The sequence below is a fragment of the Staurois parvus genome, unplaced genomic scaffold (genome assembly GCF_062004578.1).
Source record: "Staurois parvus isolate SC_StPar_1 unplaced genomic scaffold, SC_StPar_1.0 ptg000376l, whole genome shotgun sequence".
Taxonomy (NCBI): Eukaryota; Metazoa; Chordata; class Amphibia; order Anura; family Ranidae; genus Staurois; species Staurois parvus.
Window position 1 is genome coordinate 1,443,049 of NW_028318172.1, and position 20,701 is coordinate 1,463,749.

General features: G+C 39.3%; 1 protein-coding gene across 1 annotated transcript in view; it reads left to right on the top strand.

The window, feature by feature from the left end:
* The first annotated feature begins 363 nt into the window (after positions 1 to 363).
* The window catches only part of LOC149456086 (5-hydroxytryptamine receptor 3C-like), a 28,345-nt gene continuing 8,007 nt past the window's right edge, over positions 364 to 20,701 (top strand). Inside the window, exons 1-8 of the mRNA XM_089685508.1 lie at positions 364 to 538; positions 7,599 to 7,762; positions 7,903 to 7,947; positions 10,712 to 10,821; positions 12,044 to 12,213; positions 14,589 to 14,749; positions 16,655 to 16,865; positions 19,292 to 19,573. Coding sequence (XP_089541634.1) covers positions 364 to 538; positions 7,599 to 7,762; positions 7,903 to 7,947; positions 10,712 to 10,821; positions 12,044 to 12,213; positions 14,589 to 14,749; positions 16,655 to 16,865; positions 19,292 to 19,573 — 1,318 coding nt within the window. The remainder of the gene's footprint in view (positions 539 to 7,598; positions 7,763 to 7,902; positions 7,948 to 10,711; positions 10,822 to 12,043; positions 12,214 to 14,588; positions 14,750 to 16,654; positions 16,866 to 19,291; positions 19,574 to 20,701) is intronic.

The following is a 20,701-nucleotide window of genomic DNA, read 5'->3' on the forward strand; positions in this document are numbered from 1 at the left end:
TTTGTTTATCCCCCTTCAGCACTATTCTGCACAAACGCCTGACCATCAGGAGGATATATAGGAGAAGAGAGCACTAAAGTCACCCATTTTATGAACTTTCTACTGTTTAGTCATTTATGACAGATTTCTTGATTTATGCATACATGTTATAGTCATTAGCGCTGCATCTTGTGATATATATTGTTTTGAGGGTGTTTGGTACCTTATGTTCAGCTGCTATATAGATGCGCTCGTATTTATTCTTTTTGATTTGCATATTTAACCATCCTGTTTACTGAGCGGCATCTTTTATCTTGTTGTCACATTACATTAGAGACCATATTGGCACCCATTCTTCTTGTTAGTATATAAAGAACATCTAAGATGGCAGATGTCTTTGAGATGAGATCGTCTAGATCTATTATCTCTGAAGACATATATACAATTGATGATATAAATGATGACCTTAAGGGCCTTTTTCTGCATTTACAGAATCTTACCTCCGCTGAAGTGAGAACCCTTTGGGATATTTCATTTTTAGACAAATATCTCAAAGAAGGTATGGTGCCTCGATCACTTAGGTGGGATGTACCCCCTGAATATATGGATGATACTAGCTTGTTGGAATGGTTTCAATTTTTTAACAAAGCTGGGATTGATTTAATTAAGTTTCTTATTACTAGAAAAAAGAAAAAATTAACCTATTTAGACTCTGAGATTAACATCATTAGAGAGAAACTCACTCCGTTTAAAGGTACGGATGAGTATAATAAAGAATCTGATAAAGTCAAGAAATATCTTGAAAATATAGAAAAAGAACAAAAAATAAAGAAAAAGAAAAAATATGCCAGAGATTTTAAAGATTATCAAGATAATGTAGTATTTAGATGGCAATCAGAGGAGGATAACATACAAGCAGTCACTAATCCCCCTGATATGATTAAGAAGAAATCTAAAAAGATACAATCAAATAAGAGACATGAACCCATATATTCACAATACCAATCTCCTAATCATAACAGACAATTTAATCAGTATAATGTATCAACATCTAATAGATATGAACCCCTATTTGATCAAAATGTGGGTACACGGAATATGCAATGGCATCCAACTTATGACCAGCAATATCATCCCAATAATGGGCAAACCTCCCATAATAGGAACCAGAAACAATATCAACAAAGGGGAGGAGCATCCCCTAAGCAATACTACCAGAATTATTATCCCGGGTCTAATAACTACTCGCATCACCAGGGAGTAGCAACACCTCCTAGGCAGCATAATCAGAAGCCTGCGTATTTCAATAAACCACCTAATCCACAATACAATAGAGATCAATATGACAATCGGAATTACCAGCAAACACCGCCGAGAGCACCACATAATTATGTTTATAACAGAACACCCCAGGTTCATTTTTTAGGGGAGGGAGGATCCCGGAAAAGAAATGGTTCCGGAGAGGGAAAAGGGGTGGCAAAAGGGTCAACAGAAACAGGCAAAAGAAGGAAAATGTAGCTGGTCAAGGTATTTTCAATCTAAGCAACACAGCATTAACACAACCTGAATTAAAACTTCTTGATAAGGGGTTAAAATTTGCCCCTAAACAAAAGTTAAACAAGTTTCAAACTTATATTGATATTCATAGATTTTCACGACAGCTTGCATTAAAACGGCATTTTTATTCTAATCCATACCATTATGACCAGAATAGTACTACTAATCATTCTACATTAAGGAACGCCTCAACTTTTAATCCCCCTCCCCAATCTAGATCCTATATTAATATTTTTAAAGAATTAATGTTGAATGATTTGGAGGAGTTAAATATTAAAAAGATCCCTGATATAGACACCAAGAAAGCGATTGATCTCCTATTAGAAAGGAAGGATTTGGTCATCAGACCTGCGGACAAGGGAGGAGGGGTAGTTATACTTAATAAACATGACTACCTAGAGGAATCCTACAATATTCTTAATGATACCACTACTTATACCCGCCTCCCTGGGAATCCTTTATTATCTCTTAAAAAAGGTTTGAAAAGTATTATAAGAAAGGGATTTGAGAGTGGTATACTAAATAAGAAGGAAAAGGAATTCCTATGTCCATCAGCTCCGAGACTTCCGGTGTTCTATATACTTCCAAAGGTGCATAAAAGCTTGACGAAACCACCAGGGCGACCTATCATAAGTGGAATAGGTTCACTATTCTCTAAAGCAGGAGAATATATAGATTACTTCCTGCAGCCGCTGGTCACGCAAACTCCATCATTTTTAAAAGATACGAAGCATATTTTAAATGAGATTAAAGATATTGAAGTTTCATCTCAGACTTTTTTAGTCACAGCGGATGTCACATCCTTATACAGCAACATTGCACATGAAGATGGGTTGGATGCTGCAAAATATTTTTTAGACACTCTAAGCACTTTATCTCCCCTACATATTGAGTATATTTTAACATTACTGCAGTTTGCAATGCAGAACAACTATTTCTGGTTTGACCACAAATATTTTTTGCAAACCAAAGGAGTAGCAATGGGGGCAAAGTTTGCCCCCAGTCTAGCAAATCTTTTTATGGCGTATTGGGAGGAGTTTTTAATTTACGCAAGAGAATGGCCGGAGCTATTATTCTACAAAAGATTTATAGATGACGTGTTCTTATTATGGAATGGGAAAGAGGAATCTCTACATAACTTTTTTAAAACATTAAATGACAATACATGCAATATTGAATTCAGCTATGTATTTAGTAACACAGAGATAAACTTTTTGGATTTGACATTATCAAATGACAATGGGATGATTACTACCAAATCCTTCTTTAAAAAAACGGACAGGAATAGTTTCATCTCGTTAGACAGTTGCCATCATCCCGTATGGTTAGCTAATATCCCCAAAGGTCAATTCACTAGAATACGTAGGAATTGTACCAAATTAGATATGTATCACACACAGGCTGAAACCTTAAAAATGAAATTTGTGGAAAAAGGTTATTCCCAACAGAATATGGATGACACCATACAACAAGTGGCTAATCTAAATAGAAATACACTGTTGGAGGAAAAAAGCATAACCAACAGGTCTTTGTCTTGTCCGTTTTTAACCACATATTCTACACAGCATAGAGCCATTAAACACATTATAAATAAAAACTGGAATGTGTTGATGGCGGACCCTATTCTTTCTAAAATTCTTCCAGTAAAACCTGAAGTTATTTACAAGAAAGCCACTTCATTAAGACATCGATTAGCACCAAACGTCATTGATCCTCCAGAGAAGATTACTTTTGCACCAAATATAAAAGGTTTCTTTCCGTGTAATAAGTGCGTTATTTGTAAGATTAATAACGTAAGGAGACAGAAACTATTTACCTTCTCTTCATGCACTACAGGAAGATCATATAAAATAGACAATTGTATAACCTGCTACAGTAAGAACGTAGTATATCTCCTTGAATGCTCTTGCAAACTCCAGTATGTGGGGCGTACTACCAGACGTCTACGTGATAGACTGAGAGAACATATCAGTAATATTAAAAAGGGATATAAAGATCATTCATTGTCTTATCACTTCAAATGTAAACATAATAATGATCCATCAACCCTGAAATTTGTTGGGATAGATACTGTACAACCCCATTGGAGGGGGATAAACAAAATACGGAAAGTCTCTCAGCTCGAAACGCGCTGGATATATGAACTCCAAACGCTGCAGCCCAAAGGTCACAATATAGATATAGATCTTAACTGTTTTATCAATAACAGTTAAAACTATATATTCAGAAAATAGGATAAGATGCTGTTGGCTCAATACATCTATGTCCCCTTTTAGTAAACCTTTGGACCATCTATTTAAATCCATTTGTATTGATTGATAGATACTGTATTTTATATACTATTTTATAATTTATAATCTATATTTTAGTAAGGACTTATGGTAGTCCTTTATTTTAATTGCACTACATTGGGTATGTTTGACTCATATTAAAATTGTATTTTAATGTATAATATATTTTGGCATATAGTTTATATGCTAGTGCCACACACAATAGACCATTTTTGATTCGGAATCTATCTCTGGCTAATTGGAAATATAATTATCCTATCACCATAAAGTAAAATGTGTACTAATCGGCTTGGTGGTCAGTAATATTGATTGGAAGGTTTTGAAGGATAAAAGCATAATGCTTGAAAATGATAACCAGCCGAGCACACTTATTAGTATGCAAAACTAATGAAAAATGGCGCTGGTATGAAGATCCGATCGTTCGTGGTCAGACTTCAGGATGATGGCGCCTTTCCAAAGCGCATGCGCCTAGCATATAAATGAACGTCGCACGGCCCGGCGTTCAGTGGCACATCCCCCCAGACGACGTGCGTGTGCACGAAACGCGTAGGAGGAGCCAAGAACGCCGTGACGTCATACCGCCGGAGCATCGTGGCGCTCCGGCGGTCATTTTTAATACTGGACGGTTAGTCCATTTTGTTTACCTTATACCGTGTACACGGGTTGTTGAATTTTAAATAAATCCTTATATGACCTACTACACTATGGATGCGTTTTGTTCTGACTCCCTTGGGGAGTACCCATTCTAGCCACTCATCTCTCTGTGGGGTACGAATCGTATGCTGATCCTAAGGAGAAGTACGCAGGTCATCTAAACCAGGGAATATACAGGAACATCTAGGAGGTCTGGAAGGTGTCTTGTCGTAATACCACAGCATGTCCAGTTGATGATCCTAAAGGGGAATCTATAATAAACGCTCATTTATCTGTGCGTTCTGGTGAGTGTGCACCCCTTCAGCACTATTCTGCACAAACGCCTGACCATCAGGAGGATATATAGGAGAAGAGAGCACTAAAGTCACCCATTTTATGAACTTTCTACTGTTTAGTCATTTATGACAGATTTCTTGATTTATGCATACATGTTATAGTCATTAGCGCTGCATCTTGTGATATATAAAACATAGAAAAGTGATGGCCGAAGAAGACTCAGTGGTCCGTCGAGTCTGCCCTTTCTTTTTTTATTTTTGTTTTGGGGGGGTTGTTTCTTTTTTACATTTTTGGGGTTCTTTTTGTTTTTTTCGTTACCTTTTTTTGACTGAGATGGCAACACATTTCGCCCAGAATGGGCTTCTTCAGGGAAATAAGGGTTTTTATGTTCTATAAAGTAAAAACAAATACAATATATATTATACAAAAATGTACATTCATACCTCTCCTCCAGACTTTCAAGAGATCTTAAGCTTTAAAGTGGTTGTAAACCTCAGACATGAAATATGAACAAAGAATACCCCTCTATAGTGTGTACATGTCTCAATCCAGAGCAATAAGTGTCATTTCTGTTTACTGCCTTGTTCCTCTGCTATTAGCATGACGTCTGACAAGTTTACCTGACACCAAGAGAAGAATTATGACAGCTGAGGGACCTCCAGCAGATACACCGCCTTAGCTCTGTTCCTGTGTGCTGTGCGAAAGGGGGTGTGTCCCTTCCCTCCAATCAGCTGTCAGAGCTCTCCTCACTGATTTAACTTCAACTTCCTGCCTGTCAGATGCTTGCCACAATGCAGCTGAAGCCTCTGGGCTTACACAATGGCTCAGGCGCAGATGTGCGAGGGCCCGTTCTGCTGTGCATAGTTTGTGCATGCACGTGCGCACACGGCTGCCCATTGCTAATGTTGGCACCAATCAGACTAAACCCAGCAACACTATTAGCCTGTGCTGTCTGATCTGCAGCTCCCCCTCCTGTATTCCTGTGCCTGTTCCTGTGAGTGATACCTGTGACTGACCCCAGTTTGCTTCTTGGACTCCACCTCTGCCTTCTCTCTCTGCTTGATCTGCTCCCACCATCACTGACCTTGGCTTGTGACCTGACTATTCTTCTGCCTGCCATTTATGCCTGATCTGCTTATCTGTTACCGACCTGGCCTGTATGATCCTGCATACAGTCTGCTACACTGCTCTGCAACCAATCTGTCCTGCAGTGACGTCTGCTGTGCTACCAGCTTGCTCTGCCACCAGCCTGTCCTGCAGTGACATCTGCCTGCTGTCAGCCTGTTCTGCTGCCAGCCAGTCCAGCCATCCCATCTGCCAGCGAAGTGCCAACAATTCCTGCGCAGACTACAGGACTGACCAAGCACTCATACCCCGCTGTGCTCTTGTGGTTGCTGTTCTACCTTCAGTGGCGCCGGAGCTGTATGAGAGGCCTTCCTCTGCCATCAGGCTCACAAACAAGGTACGTGACACCGCCCCTGATTTTCATATCTGAAAGATCCTGTGTAAATTCTGCACTTTGAATGGATGTAGGGGATAGACAACTGTAGATAAACAGGTACAACATATGTAGGAAAATTTGTTTAATCTCTATGTATCACTAGAAGCCAGTTATTTAATTGTGTATATGTAAGGGTCTACAACCACTTTAATTACTTTTTAGAAACTTAGGGTCCTTACTTTGGCCCCCTTAAGGGCAGTCTAACTCCCTCTTTCCTCCAACCTCCAGCCTGAATGCAGAACCCCCTGTCCCCGGGGCGAACTCCCAGGCTACATAGCAGCACCTCAACCATCCATCCTCCACCCAATTCCTCTGCTGGCCAGGCACTCTAATATTTATGGGCCAGTCTGGCACACTGCCAGGCCTTCTGCCTAGGATTGGTCAGACTTCCTTGAATATGCAGATCAGCTCCTCCTTGTCTGCACCTACTTACTTTTAGAACCTTCTCCAAGCTTCTAGAGCAGGGGGAAGGTACCAGAGGACTGACCTGTAGAGCCCTCCAGCCCAACCTGAAATAAACTCTCTAACTATGCACAGGCTCCTAGCAAGCCTCTAACTACACCAAACAACTATGTACACTAGTGGGCGATACACTCAGGAGAAATTACCAATATTTCCAAATACCTCGTTTTTTAAAAACTTACAATACTTTTCTTACGGTAATTGTTTTAGGAGTTAAACTCTAAATTAATATTTTTAATTTACATAGAATTTAAGGGGAAGTATCTGTTCCTTTCAAAGCTATTCCCTGGTTGAAAACCTGTGCTTTAGATGAGTTATTGGATAATAAGCAGAACACTGACATTTCCAACCTTCATGATTTAGCTCTGTAATGTAAAACTGTTTTTAATTCAATCTTATTTTATTGAGGTTTTCCAAGTGCAAAGAACAGAAATTGGATGTACAGAAAAAAAAGAAATATTCTGTGTATAAATACACATATCAAAGAAGAAACAAGTGTTAGTGTATGTCAGCAGTAAGAAGATATCTTCAAATCACATGTTGTTAGCCAATGTAATGAGGCTAAACAACATTAGGAGAAATAACATGTTTAAGCAATAATAAAAGCAGTGTATGCTGTGGGAAATATCTCTGAGTTTATGTAAAACTGTTTTTAATCTGCAGTCTTTGGAAAGGCACCCTGAAGGTTTGTAAATTGGTGGGTACAGAATACACTAGAAATACAATTTGTATTTAACAGCAAATAGGGAATCACCAGGTAAAAAAAAAGCAAAGTGCTTTTAGAATGTATGCCCATTATGAGATTTATTTTGTTGAATTGTAAAACTGTGGTCATTTACGTATATCTGTTTTATTTTTTTGCTTTCTGTTTGTTGTAGCTAGATCGGAAAGTGCTACACTGCAATGTACAGGCTCTGAAGCTGGGCCTTCCTATGAATCCCTTCAAAGTGTGTTTGATAAGAAGTCATTTCGTCCAACCCTGAATTACAGCCGACCGACAAGTGTGAATATTTCATTTACAATATACGCAGTGCTTGGAGTGGTAAGAGCTTCCTATGTTTGTTAGAAAATAAGGCAAAATGGTAGAAATGATTTGCATTCTTGTCTGCTCCAAAGAACCTATTTAGTATATCTATGTGCTTATTACCTTATTTGCTCACACCAAATATTATATTTCTTTAGAATGAAAAAACTCAGATTCTCACCACTTTCCTTTGGCTTCGTTTAGTAAGTAACACTATTTCACTGTTCAGTTGAACATATAGACCTGAGATGCTCTAACCTTCTTTATGTTCCCAAATAACTTCTGCTCAAATTCACCAGCAGTTCAATTTTGTATTGCAGAAGATGTCTACTAACAGTAGAAACCATGAGCATTTTAAAATATATAATTAAAAGTATAAGATGGAAAGATGAATAAGCAGCAATAAATGCCTTCAGTGAAACCCACACATCAAAATGACTTGCAGAATTTTAGATATAAGTAGCTTGAGCCCCTTGCAAAAATTAGGCAGAGTCCTGCCCCCTTTCATCTCCTCAGTCTTCACATAAATTATTTCAATAACCAATATAAAATGTATATATACATTTAGCTGCCTGTGTTTGTTAATTTGCCTACTGTTTTAGGAAATGCTTAGGTATTAACTTAAAAGCCACACCACCATCAACCATCTGTCATAAACCAGCCAAGAGTTTATAGTTCTTGATCAAATTTTCACTAATTTTTATAAACATTTTTAACATCACAAGTCAGGGTATAGTTAGTTCAGAATATGTGTAACATTTAATAGTACAGTGTCAAAGGAAGGACAAATGTTTAATATGTATACCCTCACAGTGGGGGTTGTTTAGATTCTGTGAGTTCCTAATTGGTCGCAACTGATGCATCTGTATTTCAAATTAGCACAGGCTAGGTGTAAAGTCTCCATATAAAATGTTAGACAAATGTGTGTATTTCAGTCTTGAAATTTCTGAAAAGTTTAATAACTTTTAAATCTCAACCTGTGCAGTGCACAATTATAAAAACGTCTTTAAAAACCTTACAGTGCAGAGAGACAATGTCTGACAATAGATTCTAAATGTGTTGGCTTTATTGTAAATGATAGAAGACTGCTAGGCATAAAGAATCAGAATTTGGTGTCTATGCATAGCAAAGCAACAAGCAACAGCTGAAACCATAGCTGTTACTTTCAGATGCATCATTGCTGACTTGAAACAAATATGCAGTCTCTGTTTTCCACTGTAGCTGGTGCTCGGGCGGAGCAGTACTGCAGCTGGAGAGGAGGTCAAGAGAAACCTGGCTTCTTTATGGTTTCCTTGGTCCCCTAGGCAGAGGTACAGTTGGCTGCATCCAGGTGACCCTTTGGCCTTTTTAAGTGCCTGCCCTCAGGTTTTGGCACGCTTTCTTGTGAGTGGATAGTGTAGGGAGAGTTCATCATTTGCAAAGGAGAGTGGATAGTGGTAGGGAAAGGTCTGCATTGGAATCCTCCCCATTGGGATCAGACTATACAGGCTGCACTTCGCCCTTGGAGACAGATGCAGTTGGTGCTTCAGAACCTCTCCAATCTACAAATTTGCATAGAACTTTGAGTGTTTCCAGCCCTGGCCTTTCCCACTGGGCTGTCTGTATCTTTTGACTGTTCCTTCAGTACATGTTTTGTTAGGTTCATCTGGGCTCATAATATTAATGGCACCACACTGCACCTACCCATGAATATAATATTTGAAGATTATAGTAATAAAAAAATCTATCTGTACTGACTGGATAAGATGCAACAGCCAGCCTATTCCATCCCATTGGTTAGGATGGTTGGGTGGCAACTTACTTTGAACTCTAAGGTGTAAACAAATGGAGATTTGCAAATCTCGCTCATAGGTTTAGCAAACCTGTAACTGCTAATGAGAGCAGTGTGTGTAGTATGGGAAATCCTGTGCACCAACCTGCTTGAGTGCAGAGTGCACTAACTAAGTGTATCAAAAGCAAGATTTCTCACAAGGCTATTATATATATTGTGAGAGGTGGCAGCTCAGATTTTAGTGTGCATGGATTATTTTTAGCTGCTTCCTATTGCTTCTTATGTCTGGATCGGGGACTTTTAGGTCCTCTGATTAATTCCAGAAGATGAATGATGGACAATAATGCATTGTCTATCTTCCCTCATCCCTGTGCCTTCAGATCCCTGATCCATGACAACCCCCATTTAGTAGAATGTGCTTAGGTGGAAGGTAATAGAAACATTTCTAGGTAAAAGGTTCTATTGTAATGGAAACCGTGCTTTAAGAAACACAAAGGCTGTAATTTCTGACTTTTTATTTGCAACCATGTGCTGTAATTATCATGTTAATCTTTTGACTTTGATACTTTATGAGTCAGTGATCTAAAACATGCCACAGATCATGAGCTGTAACTCTGGTATTACTGATAACTTATAAAGTATTGCACCCAGAGCATCAGAATGGAAGTCAGGCAGCTAGCACTTTCATAAGGTGGTCAGCAATCCTGTGAGAAACTGAGCTCTGGAGGCTGTGCCAAAAAAAAAGGCAGACAGAGGGCAAAAGACTAGTCACCACTATTGCCTGTGGTCTCCTTGCAGCTGATGCTCCACTACTGACTTACTATACCATGTTCTGTTATTTTCCGTATTTCTGTGTTGAGGCAGCCATCTTGGTAGAGGCAGAGTTTTGCTTCCCTATGTCAGAATCTCCAGCAATAGTGCACAATAGTGACATCACCTAATCCCACTCCACTCTCACTCTACTCTAGAAGTCACAGGCAGCAGTGCCTACGATTTTACACTGCAGATTTAAAGTCATGAAGCTGTAGAAATTCAAGACAAAAAGTAATTTAGGCTACTACTAAGGCATAATTAATATTTCTAAGTGTTTGCTATAACATAGATAATCTTCATTTTTTTTTAAGTTCAGGTCCACTTTGAGATTTGTGTGTATGGTGAAGGAAGCAATAATAACATAACCCTATTGTCTTCAACAGTTTTGGCAGCATGAGTTCCTGACTTGGAGACCAGAAAAATGTGGAGCTGTTGAAAAAATCTCTCTTCCAGTAGAATACATCTGGACACCTGACATAATAGTCTATGAATTGTATGTAGAACCTGCCTTCTAAATAAATGCTTTGAAGATGGATGGACTCTTGATTCAGCCCAAATGCATGCTTGTACCGAAATGTTCTTGTTTGCAGGTTTGACAAAAGAGTTGGACTAAATGGATGTTTGGCTGAGCAAAACTTCTGGCTGCATTGGGAAGTGATATATTTAGCAGTGATATTACTAACTCTAGTAGATATGATAGCTTTCCACTCAGGCTGGTGTTTAGGGAGGCACGGCCATCAGCTTCCTAACAACCAGTGAGTCATCCTCATCTGGTCCGGTCAGCTGTCAAAGGGGATTTCCAGCTGACAGGTGAATATAAACAAAGTGGCTGGGATAATGTACAAGAAAGTGGCTTGGGGTCCTCAAAAATCTTATACCTAACCTTTATCTGAGCATGCAGCTTGGAAGGCCAGAAAAGAAAAAGGGGGGGGGGCATGCTGCCTGCTCCCATCCTTAACCATACTAGGCCATACTAGTGTAGCAAGGGTCTTCATGTTAATGAGGACAAGGGCCTTTTCTCTACAAGCCTGACTGGTGGTTGCAGGGACTTATTGGAGCCCCCTTTAAAAAAAAAAAGAGATACAACTCTCCAACCTTGTGGACGAGTAAGGGGTACATAGTGTCAAAAAAAGAAAACAGTAAATAAACACACAGGCACTTTTGTACAACTTTATTAAAAGGATACACAGCACCCACAAACTCCTGAAAGGAAAAACCTGCTGATTCAATCCTGTTTCTCACTCGCTGCAAATACTGTAACAGAAGAAGTGGAAGAAGTAGAGTATCCTGGGTGACATAATTGACCAAATACAGGCATATTCCTATTTGGTCAGTAGTCACTTTAAGCATTATAAAGGTCACTGGTTCTGACCCCCCCAAAAAAATTTTTTTTTTTTGCAGCTTTAGTACATTTTCCCTGTGCCATTTGTTTGAAAATCCCTTGAATATTAGCCTAGATTAGAGAATGTCAATTACAAACTTCCAAACTTCAGCTGTCATTAAATGGAGTTTGGATTCTGCATCTGAACTGCAATATAGTTCACTGAACCCACCTCAGACTTAGCCAGGATACATATGGCTCATAACTAGCTTTGCACTTACAAATGTAATGTAAAGATTAATGCTTATTAAACTGGCAATATAAATACTTTAAGTATTAGATGTTACTGTAAGTAGTTAGAAAAAATTAATATACATTTGGCTTTCTTTTTCAGTATTGATGAGGATAAATCACAGCGCACACCATTTGTTTATGTAAATCACACAGGACGTATCCGATATGACAAGATGCTTCGAGTAGTCAGCTCATGCAATCTTGGGATCTTCAATTTCCCATTTGATGTTCAGAACTGTTCATTAACCTTTGGCTCTTACATGCACACAGGTAATTACAATAGCGAGGAAAAGCATACCTACTGAAAATCTCCTTAGAAGAGTTAAATGCACAACGTTGACTTGAATCACCAATAATGCTGGTAGATAATCCTCTCATATCTTATAAGACAAGTAGACAATTCCAAGAACACTTCTAATATAAAAAAATACAGTAACCCAGGTGAGTATAATGAGGTCTGGCAAACCCCAAACTGAGTTCGGGAGCTGGAATTCATACAAAACATTGTGCCAACTTCATTGCTCCAAAATGTGTAAATCAGGCATCAAAATGATCATATTTAGATCTTGTGTGTGGGGACAGTCAGAATCAGAATCCATTCAACCAAGTCCTCTATTAGATTGTAAAATACCCCGGTATGTGACTCCATAGTACATACCCGCAGTCTGGTTTGTGAACTGCAGAGAGCTAAGGTTCATACAATATCCTTAATTAGTGCCTTTATAACATTTATAGCAAGCATTTATGCAAATGTATAAAAGAATAACAATCGGTTTGATGCCAAATATACTATGCTATAATATGATTATTATTATTATACAGGATTTATATAGTGCTAACAGTTTGCGCAGCGCTTTACAATATAAAGGGAGACAGTAAAATTTCAATACATTTAAGTACAAAAGGAATTGGAAGGGCCCTGCTCATGGAGCTTACAATCTAAAGGTATAATATACATCAGGAAAATGTCACAATAAATATTTTGGGTGATATACACATCCAATTTATATCAGGTTTAGACCCTATCAAATCTTAATTTCATTCTCTTCAAAAATATGTTGGTTGTTGAGTTGTAAAACAGTGTTTCCTGGAAATATAATATAATTTGTATAATTGACATCTACAGAAAAATACAACACTTCAGAACTCCTATATCATACTCCTACATTTTTTGACTGGATGGTGGACCCTCTAGAGCACAGATGTCAAACTGGCAGCCCTTCAGCTGTTGCAAAACTACAAATCCCATGAGGCATTGCAAGAGTGACAGTTACAAGCATGATTTCCAAAGGTAGAGGCATAATGGGACTTGTAGTTTCGCAACAGCTGGAGGGCCACCAGTTTGACGCTCCTGCTCTAGAGGGTTGCCAAACACCTGCTGCTCTTTGCAGCTGGCAGCTTTTGTTTCCATCGGATTCATGCCGGAGCTTAAGAGTCATTTCTGAGGGCCAGTGAATCTGTCAGAATTGGAATTACTTTGAAGTGAATGGGACTCAGCACAGGAACCAGAGACCAAAAACAAGCTTTGTTAAGTGCCTTTCATTTTTAATCCCATTTATTTTGTTATTTTTGCCTGTTTTGTAATACTATTTTTGTGTAAATATTTTCTTGCATTGTTTTTTGTTTTTCATTAAAATTATATTTTAAAATTGTTAAGTGAATCATTACAATCTCTAAATGCAGTAACCTGAAATGAAAGAACCCTTGCCTCTGTGAGACCTACCACATCGTAAACTCTTTACTTGAAAGTTCAGAACTGCTACAGCAGAGGCTATGAAAGGTGCCTTTTTATTACTTATCAATATTAATTTAACTTTCTTCAAATTACCACATCCAGTGTGAAAAAATACAGCCAAGAATTAAGCGTGATCAAAAGCCAATGTACTAATTCTTGACAATTGGACAAAAGGAAAGTAGGGAGTAGAACAGAATGCATATTTCATATTTCAGTGTAGGGTACTGAATGGCAACGATGGACACCATCCAAATTTTATCTTGTGTCATTATAAGTAAGCCACTATAACTTTCTGAATACACATCAGTTTGAATATTTGTTTTAAAGCAATAATCTATGCAAAGTGTCTTAATCACCTTATTTTTCCTATGCAAACGATTGAATTCCCCACCAAATTATATATGTATCTAAAGTAATGGATTATTTTTTGAGCCATCAATTTACTGAGTAGGTTGCTGGTATCTACAAAAGTTGTAGTTACGGTTTAGTGTTGCTAAGGTTTTCTTATCTCTCCAATAACACCCTGTAGATGTTGTCCCTGTGTTCTTACTAGCATGGCAACTGGATAATGTAAATATTTGCAAACAATTCAATTATTTTGATCAGCAATTATAACACACTGTTAATGCTTGCATTTAATGTGCTGTTATACAGGCAAACACTTCTACAAATCTGAGCCAGAACATTATTCAATCCAAAAGTCCCAAATTATCCCAGCTATGCCCGGCTCTGCCATGTTATAGGGAAGGAGCATGCCCTCCAAAAACAGAAACTTAGAGTTGCTGGAAAGCACGCCCATTTTTCTTTCTCATAAGCCATAGAACCCACCGTGAAACCCAATAAAAAAAAAACAGTTGTGACAGAGCCAACATCCACAGTGCTATAAAAACGTATTTTCTTTCCCACTCAGTGAGAGATGTGCGGCTTGGACTGGCTCTTCCAGTAGAACAAATTCTGCAAAACTCTCTACAGTACCTTGAGACCAGTGGAGAGTGGGAGCTCCTCAGAATTGAAGGGACCCCTGATATCTTGCGATTTGGCATTGATGAATGGGATATAATCACATTCCGGGTGAGACAGACCTTGATAACTGAGCTAATTATTTTTTGCTTTTAAAATGTGTTCTTTATAATAACACATTTTAATATATAACTTTCAAGCTCTTAATGTCAAAGTTCATGTAAAGCTTATTCTATTCATATGCATCCAGCTAAAATGTCATAGATATATATAGGGTGCATCCAGAAAGTATTCACAGCGCTTAACATTTGCCACATTTTGTTATGTTACAGCCTTATTCCAAAATGGATTACATTCATTTTTTTCCTCAGCATTCTACAAGCAATACCCCATAATGACAATGTGAAAGAACTTTATTTTGAAATCTTTGCAATTTATTAAAAATAAAAACCGGAAAAAAAACACATGTACATAAGCCTTGCTCAATACTTTGTTGAAGCACCAATTACAGCCTCAAGTCGTTTTGAGTATGATGCTGTAAGCTTGCCACACCTATTTTTGGGCAATTTCTCCCATTCTTCTTTGCAGTACCTCTCGAGCTCCATCAGGTTGGATGGGGAGCATCGGTGCACAGCCATTTTCAGATCTCTCCATAGATGTTCAATCGGGTTCAAGTCTGGGCTCTGACTGGGCCACTCAAGAACATTCACAGAGTTGGCCCATATCCACTCCTTTGGTATGTGGGCTGTGTGCTTAGGGTCGTTGTCCTGTTGAAAGATAAACGTAGCCCCAGTCTATGGTCCAGAGCGCACTGGAACAGGTTTTCATCAAGGATGTCTCTGTACATTGCTGCATTTATCTTTCCTTTGATCCTGACTAGTCTCCCAGTTCCTGCCGCTGAAAAAATGCTGCCACCACCATGCTTCACTGTAGGGATGGTATTGGCCAGGTGGTGAGCTGTGCCTGGTTTCCTCCAGACATGACGCTTGGCATTCAAGCCAAAGAGTTCAATCTTTGTTTCAACAGACCAGAGAGTTTTGTTTCCCATGGTCTGAGAGTCCCTCAGGTGCCTTTTGGCAAAATCCTGGTGGGCTGCCATTTGTTTTTACTGGCTTCCGTCTGGCCACTCTACCATATAGGCCTGATTAGTGGAGTGCTGTAGAGATGGTTGTTCTTCTGGAAGGTTCTCCTCTCTCCACAGAGAAACTCTAGAGCTCTTTCAGAGTGACAATCAGGTGCTTGGTTACCTCCCTGGCTAAGGCCCTTCTCCCTTGGTCACTCATTTTGGCTGGGCAGCCCGCTTTTAGGCAGATTCCTGGTGTATCCAAACTTCTTTCATTTAGGGATGATGGAGGCCACTGTGCTCATTGGGACCTTCAATTCTGCAGAAATGTTTCTGTACCGTTCCCAAGATCTGTGCCTTGATACAATCCTGTCTTAGAGGTCTATGGACAATTCCTTGGCCTTCATGGCTTGGTTTGTATTCTGACATGCACTGTTACCTGTGGGACCTTATATAGACAGGTTTATGCCTTTCCTAATCATGTCCAATCAACTGAATTTCCCACAGGTGGACTCCAATCACGTTGTGGAAACATCTCAAGGATGATCAGTGGGAGCAAGATGCACCAGAGCTCAATTTTGAGTGTCATGGCAAAGGCTGTGAATACTTATGTACATGTGTTGTTTTCGTTTTTTATTTTTAATAAATTGCAAAGATTTCAAAATGAACTTCTTTCACGTTGTCATTATGGGGTATTGTTTGTAAAATGTTGAGGAAAAAAATTCATTTAATCCATTTTGGAAGAAGGCTGTAACATAACAAAATGTGGCAAAAGTTAAGATCTGTGAATACTTTCCGGATGCACTGTGCAGCATATGTTTATGTATGTAAACAAAATGTAAGTTAAATTTAGTTTGTAAAAAAGTCAGGAAAAGGTTTATTGATTACTTCTGTATAAAGTGGTATGATTTCTTTGTCAAAGTTTTATGCCTGTCTTGTCCACTGCAATTTAGGTGGTGATCAGACGACGTCCAATCCTGTATGTGGTGAATCTACTCATCCCTAGTGCCTTTCTGATGTTGATTGACATCTTGAGCTTCTTCCTTCCACCGCACAGCACTGACAGAGCCTCCTTTAAGATGACCTTGCTCTTGGGATACACTGTGTTCCTGCTCATAATGAATGACTTGTTGCCGAGTACAGCCAATGGTACTCCACTGATTGGTAAGATTTCTCTTACAACGGAGGATTGTTCTGGGGCTGCACAGCACATTGTAATGGTTATGCTTTCATGTGGGTTGCTCAAACATACACACACTGACTACCCACAGATTTCACACAGTTCATGATTTCTCAGTTAGCTACATCATTGACCGTCCTTCTCACATTTAAACACCAAATAATCATGCAAGTGTTAAATGTCAGTGGAGGTGCAGGAGGAGATGGAAATTCAATTGAAAGAATAATTTGCTTGTGTATTGGTTAATGTTTATTTACCCTGTTTACAGTATAGTTTTTATTTATTTAGGTTCAGTTAGGGATGAGCTTAAGGCCAGGTGCACATATGTGAGGCCATGCAGGTCACAATTTGTGCGGACTCGAGAGCCCATTTATTTGAATGGACTCTCGTGCTCTGGGACATGCAGGGAAGAAATCCCTGTACTTCTTTGGAAATCGCAGCCCGCACGGGAACAAAGTTTCCCAGTACAGTTGTGATTTCCAGTGCGGGCGGTGTGCCATTAGAATTAATGGCACCTACCCACGGGTCCAGCATTCCACTGTGTGGGTGGTGCGGCTGTGGGTATTTGTGTGGGTCTTGTAGTGGCACCACCCGCACAGATGTGAACCAAGCCTAAGGGCAAGTTCACATCATAGAAACGCAGCTCAGATGGCGTGTTTTTTATGCGTTTTTGACACGTTCTGGTGCGTTTTTGATGCTTTCCAGTAAATTTTGTCCCCTTTCTTTTTATTCAATTTACATAGGGACATGTGTGTTCCAGTGCATTTTTGGTGCATTCTGGTGCATTTTTGACACGTTCCAGTACAGTTCTGTGTAGGAAAAATGCAGCATGTTCTACTTTTTTTCTGCAGCTGGAATGCACTGGAATTGCAAGCACTGATGTGAACTATGACATTGACAACCATATAACCTATAAAAAATATATATGTGAAGCTATAATCATCAAATAGTGGTATCATATAATATATCATAAAATATGTCCCCAATAATGAAAACAGCCAGTGACAGTTTTTATATAGTGATAAACAGCTTCCAGTCCAATGGTGGTGCTCCCTGTGTTAAGGTAAAAATTGTGTACTAACCAGAAGCGTAATAAGATTACGCGGTGTGTAAATATCATGCAGGTCCACTTCACTGGTGTAGGTCCGGACTGGAACTCAAGATGGGTTCTCCTTCAGGTTGGTATAGATAAATAGTCCTCATGTGTAGATAGATCCAGTGGGCCAGAGGTCCCCTTTAAGGGATGGGTGGGTGAAGATTCCTGAATTACAGGTGCTCCCCTCTCTATTATTTTCAGAGCCCTGCTGTGATCCAGTTACCCATCCATCAGACCCAGAGAGGGTAATTCAGGAATCTTCACCCACCCATCCCTTAAAGGGGACCTCTGGCCCACTGGATCTATCTACACCTACTGAGGGCTATTTATCTATACCAACCTGAAGGAGAACTCATCTTGAGTTCCAGTCTGGACCTACACCAGTGAAGTGGACCTGTATGAAATTTACACACCGTGTAATCTTATTACGCTTCTTGTTAGTGCACAATTTTTACCTTAACACAGGGAGCACCACCACTAGACTGGAAGCTGTTTATCACTATATAAAAACTGTCACTGGCTGTTTTCATTATTGGGGACATATTTTATGATATATCATATGATACCACTATTTGAACTGGCCCTAAAGTGATTAAAAAAAACCAAACATGTTATACGTACATGCTCAGTTCAATAGTTTTGCACAGAGCAGCATCGATCCTCCTCTTCTGGGATCATCTTCCGGCACTCCTGCCAAATGCCCCATAGTTACCCACTTGCTCAGGTGGCACTCGTACATGTTCTCTCCCTTGCTGGCTTTGTATGTCCGTAGACACACAGAGCGTGGTTTGGCCCTGCCACCCGCTCTCTCCTCCCAGCAGCAGCAGCCAATGGCTCCGGCTGGTGCCTCTCTATTCAGAGAGAGCAAGCCAAGAGAGCAGTTGCTCTCATGCAGATTGCTGAATTTAGATTTGAGGGGCTGGGGGCGAATGTTTTTTACCTTAATGCATGGCATGCATTAAGGTAAGAAATCTTGTACTTTTAGAACCACTTTAAGGTTCTTTCTGAACACAAGCTCTCTGAATGACGCCAGTGCCAAGCAAGTGACCTCCTGTGATCACTAATCATCGGGGTACCCGCTTGGCACAGGACCCAGAAGCTGCAGTAGAGGTGCCTACTACAGTGATTTCCAGCTTCCAGGGGGATCCTAAAGTTAGCACACATGCATACTTACATCGATACGACCTATTATCATTTATTATGATTGGTTGCATCACTAATGAACATTGTGCAGTTGGATGGTTTAAAACGATGAGACAATTCTATCAATGTGTATAATATCAGATGATCATGTATAATCTGTGTATTTTACAGGTATATACTTCTCTGTTTGCCTGGCTTTGCTTGTGCTCAGTTTACTGGAGACAGTGATTATCACTCATGTGCTGCACCGTGGAACACTACTGAGTGGCTCAGTGCCTTGCTGGGTGAAACGCTTTGTCTTAGGTTTTCTAGCTCAACTGGTCTGTTACACTGATCCATCTGTCACTGATGAAAACCCTATAACTAATAATAACATACTTCATCCTACCAATGCAAATGATGCATCACGATCAGCACCACCCAGTCCTTGTCATGACAAAGGTATTGACACAGGTAATGTTTGTAAAAAGCAATTTTTGTACTAACCCAATACCAGACAGTTAAAAATAATTTTTCAGGAGTCATTTCAAATGTTGGGTAATTTTACTTAGTATGTATGTTATACGACTCTTTCCAAGCGATTGTTGTTTACTGTACCTCATTAAAGTGGAACTAAACCCTCTTATCATTTACATCCAAGGAAGCTGCCATCTTGCCTCTGTTTGATATCCTAGTGCTGCGCACATGATCACATTTGAAGGCTTGACTTTTGAGAGCACAAGCAACTGTGACAGTTATAATTTAAGGCATGCCCTGAACTTAACTGATTTGAAAAACCATTAAATTGATGGATTTAGTTTTGCTTTAATTACGTGCGTGCTCAGCCTGTCAGAATGGCTGTTACAATACACTTATATACACAAATCAGCGCACGACTGTCCTTCAGTTAGCACAAAGATCTTAATATAGTCTCACCAGATTCTTCCCATTAAGCATGCATTGTATATCATACAATCTCCTCTGTCTCTTCTTTATCATCTACTCCACTGTTCCAACTCTCCAAAAAACAAAATAAACTGATATAGAGTAATAAGTTCTGATAAACTTTATACACAAAACCAAAACGTGTTCAGACTATATACACCACTCCGTGAATGGCATCAACCACTCTCCATACTAATTACTCTTACTTTCACGGGGGGGGAAATTTGTGCTTTATAATCTAGATATCACTCTTCATCAATAAATCTTAAACTCTTGATTGAAGTATACAGTGCACCATCCACCTCCAGTGTTCAAACCATTGAACGTGCTCTTCCCTTCCCCTTTAGACATGCACCTTACCCTGCATACATCGATATGTGCCTTTATGTCTTTATTAAAATCTTAATTTTCTCCTCTCCTTAACGGTTCTTCATATACTCCCACCAAATAAAGTAAAATATACAAGCCCACAGTGCAGAAGTATATGTAAAATTAAATATTTATTGTTGAAATTGCGTTAACATGGAAAAAGAATACAAACGTCTGATGTCACTTCCGACTGACGCGTTTTGTCATCAAACTGACTTCCTCATAGGCAGTCCTGCACACTAATGTGACTTTGGGCGCTTGTGGCAATTAGATTTGTTACAATACACT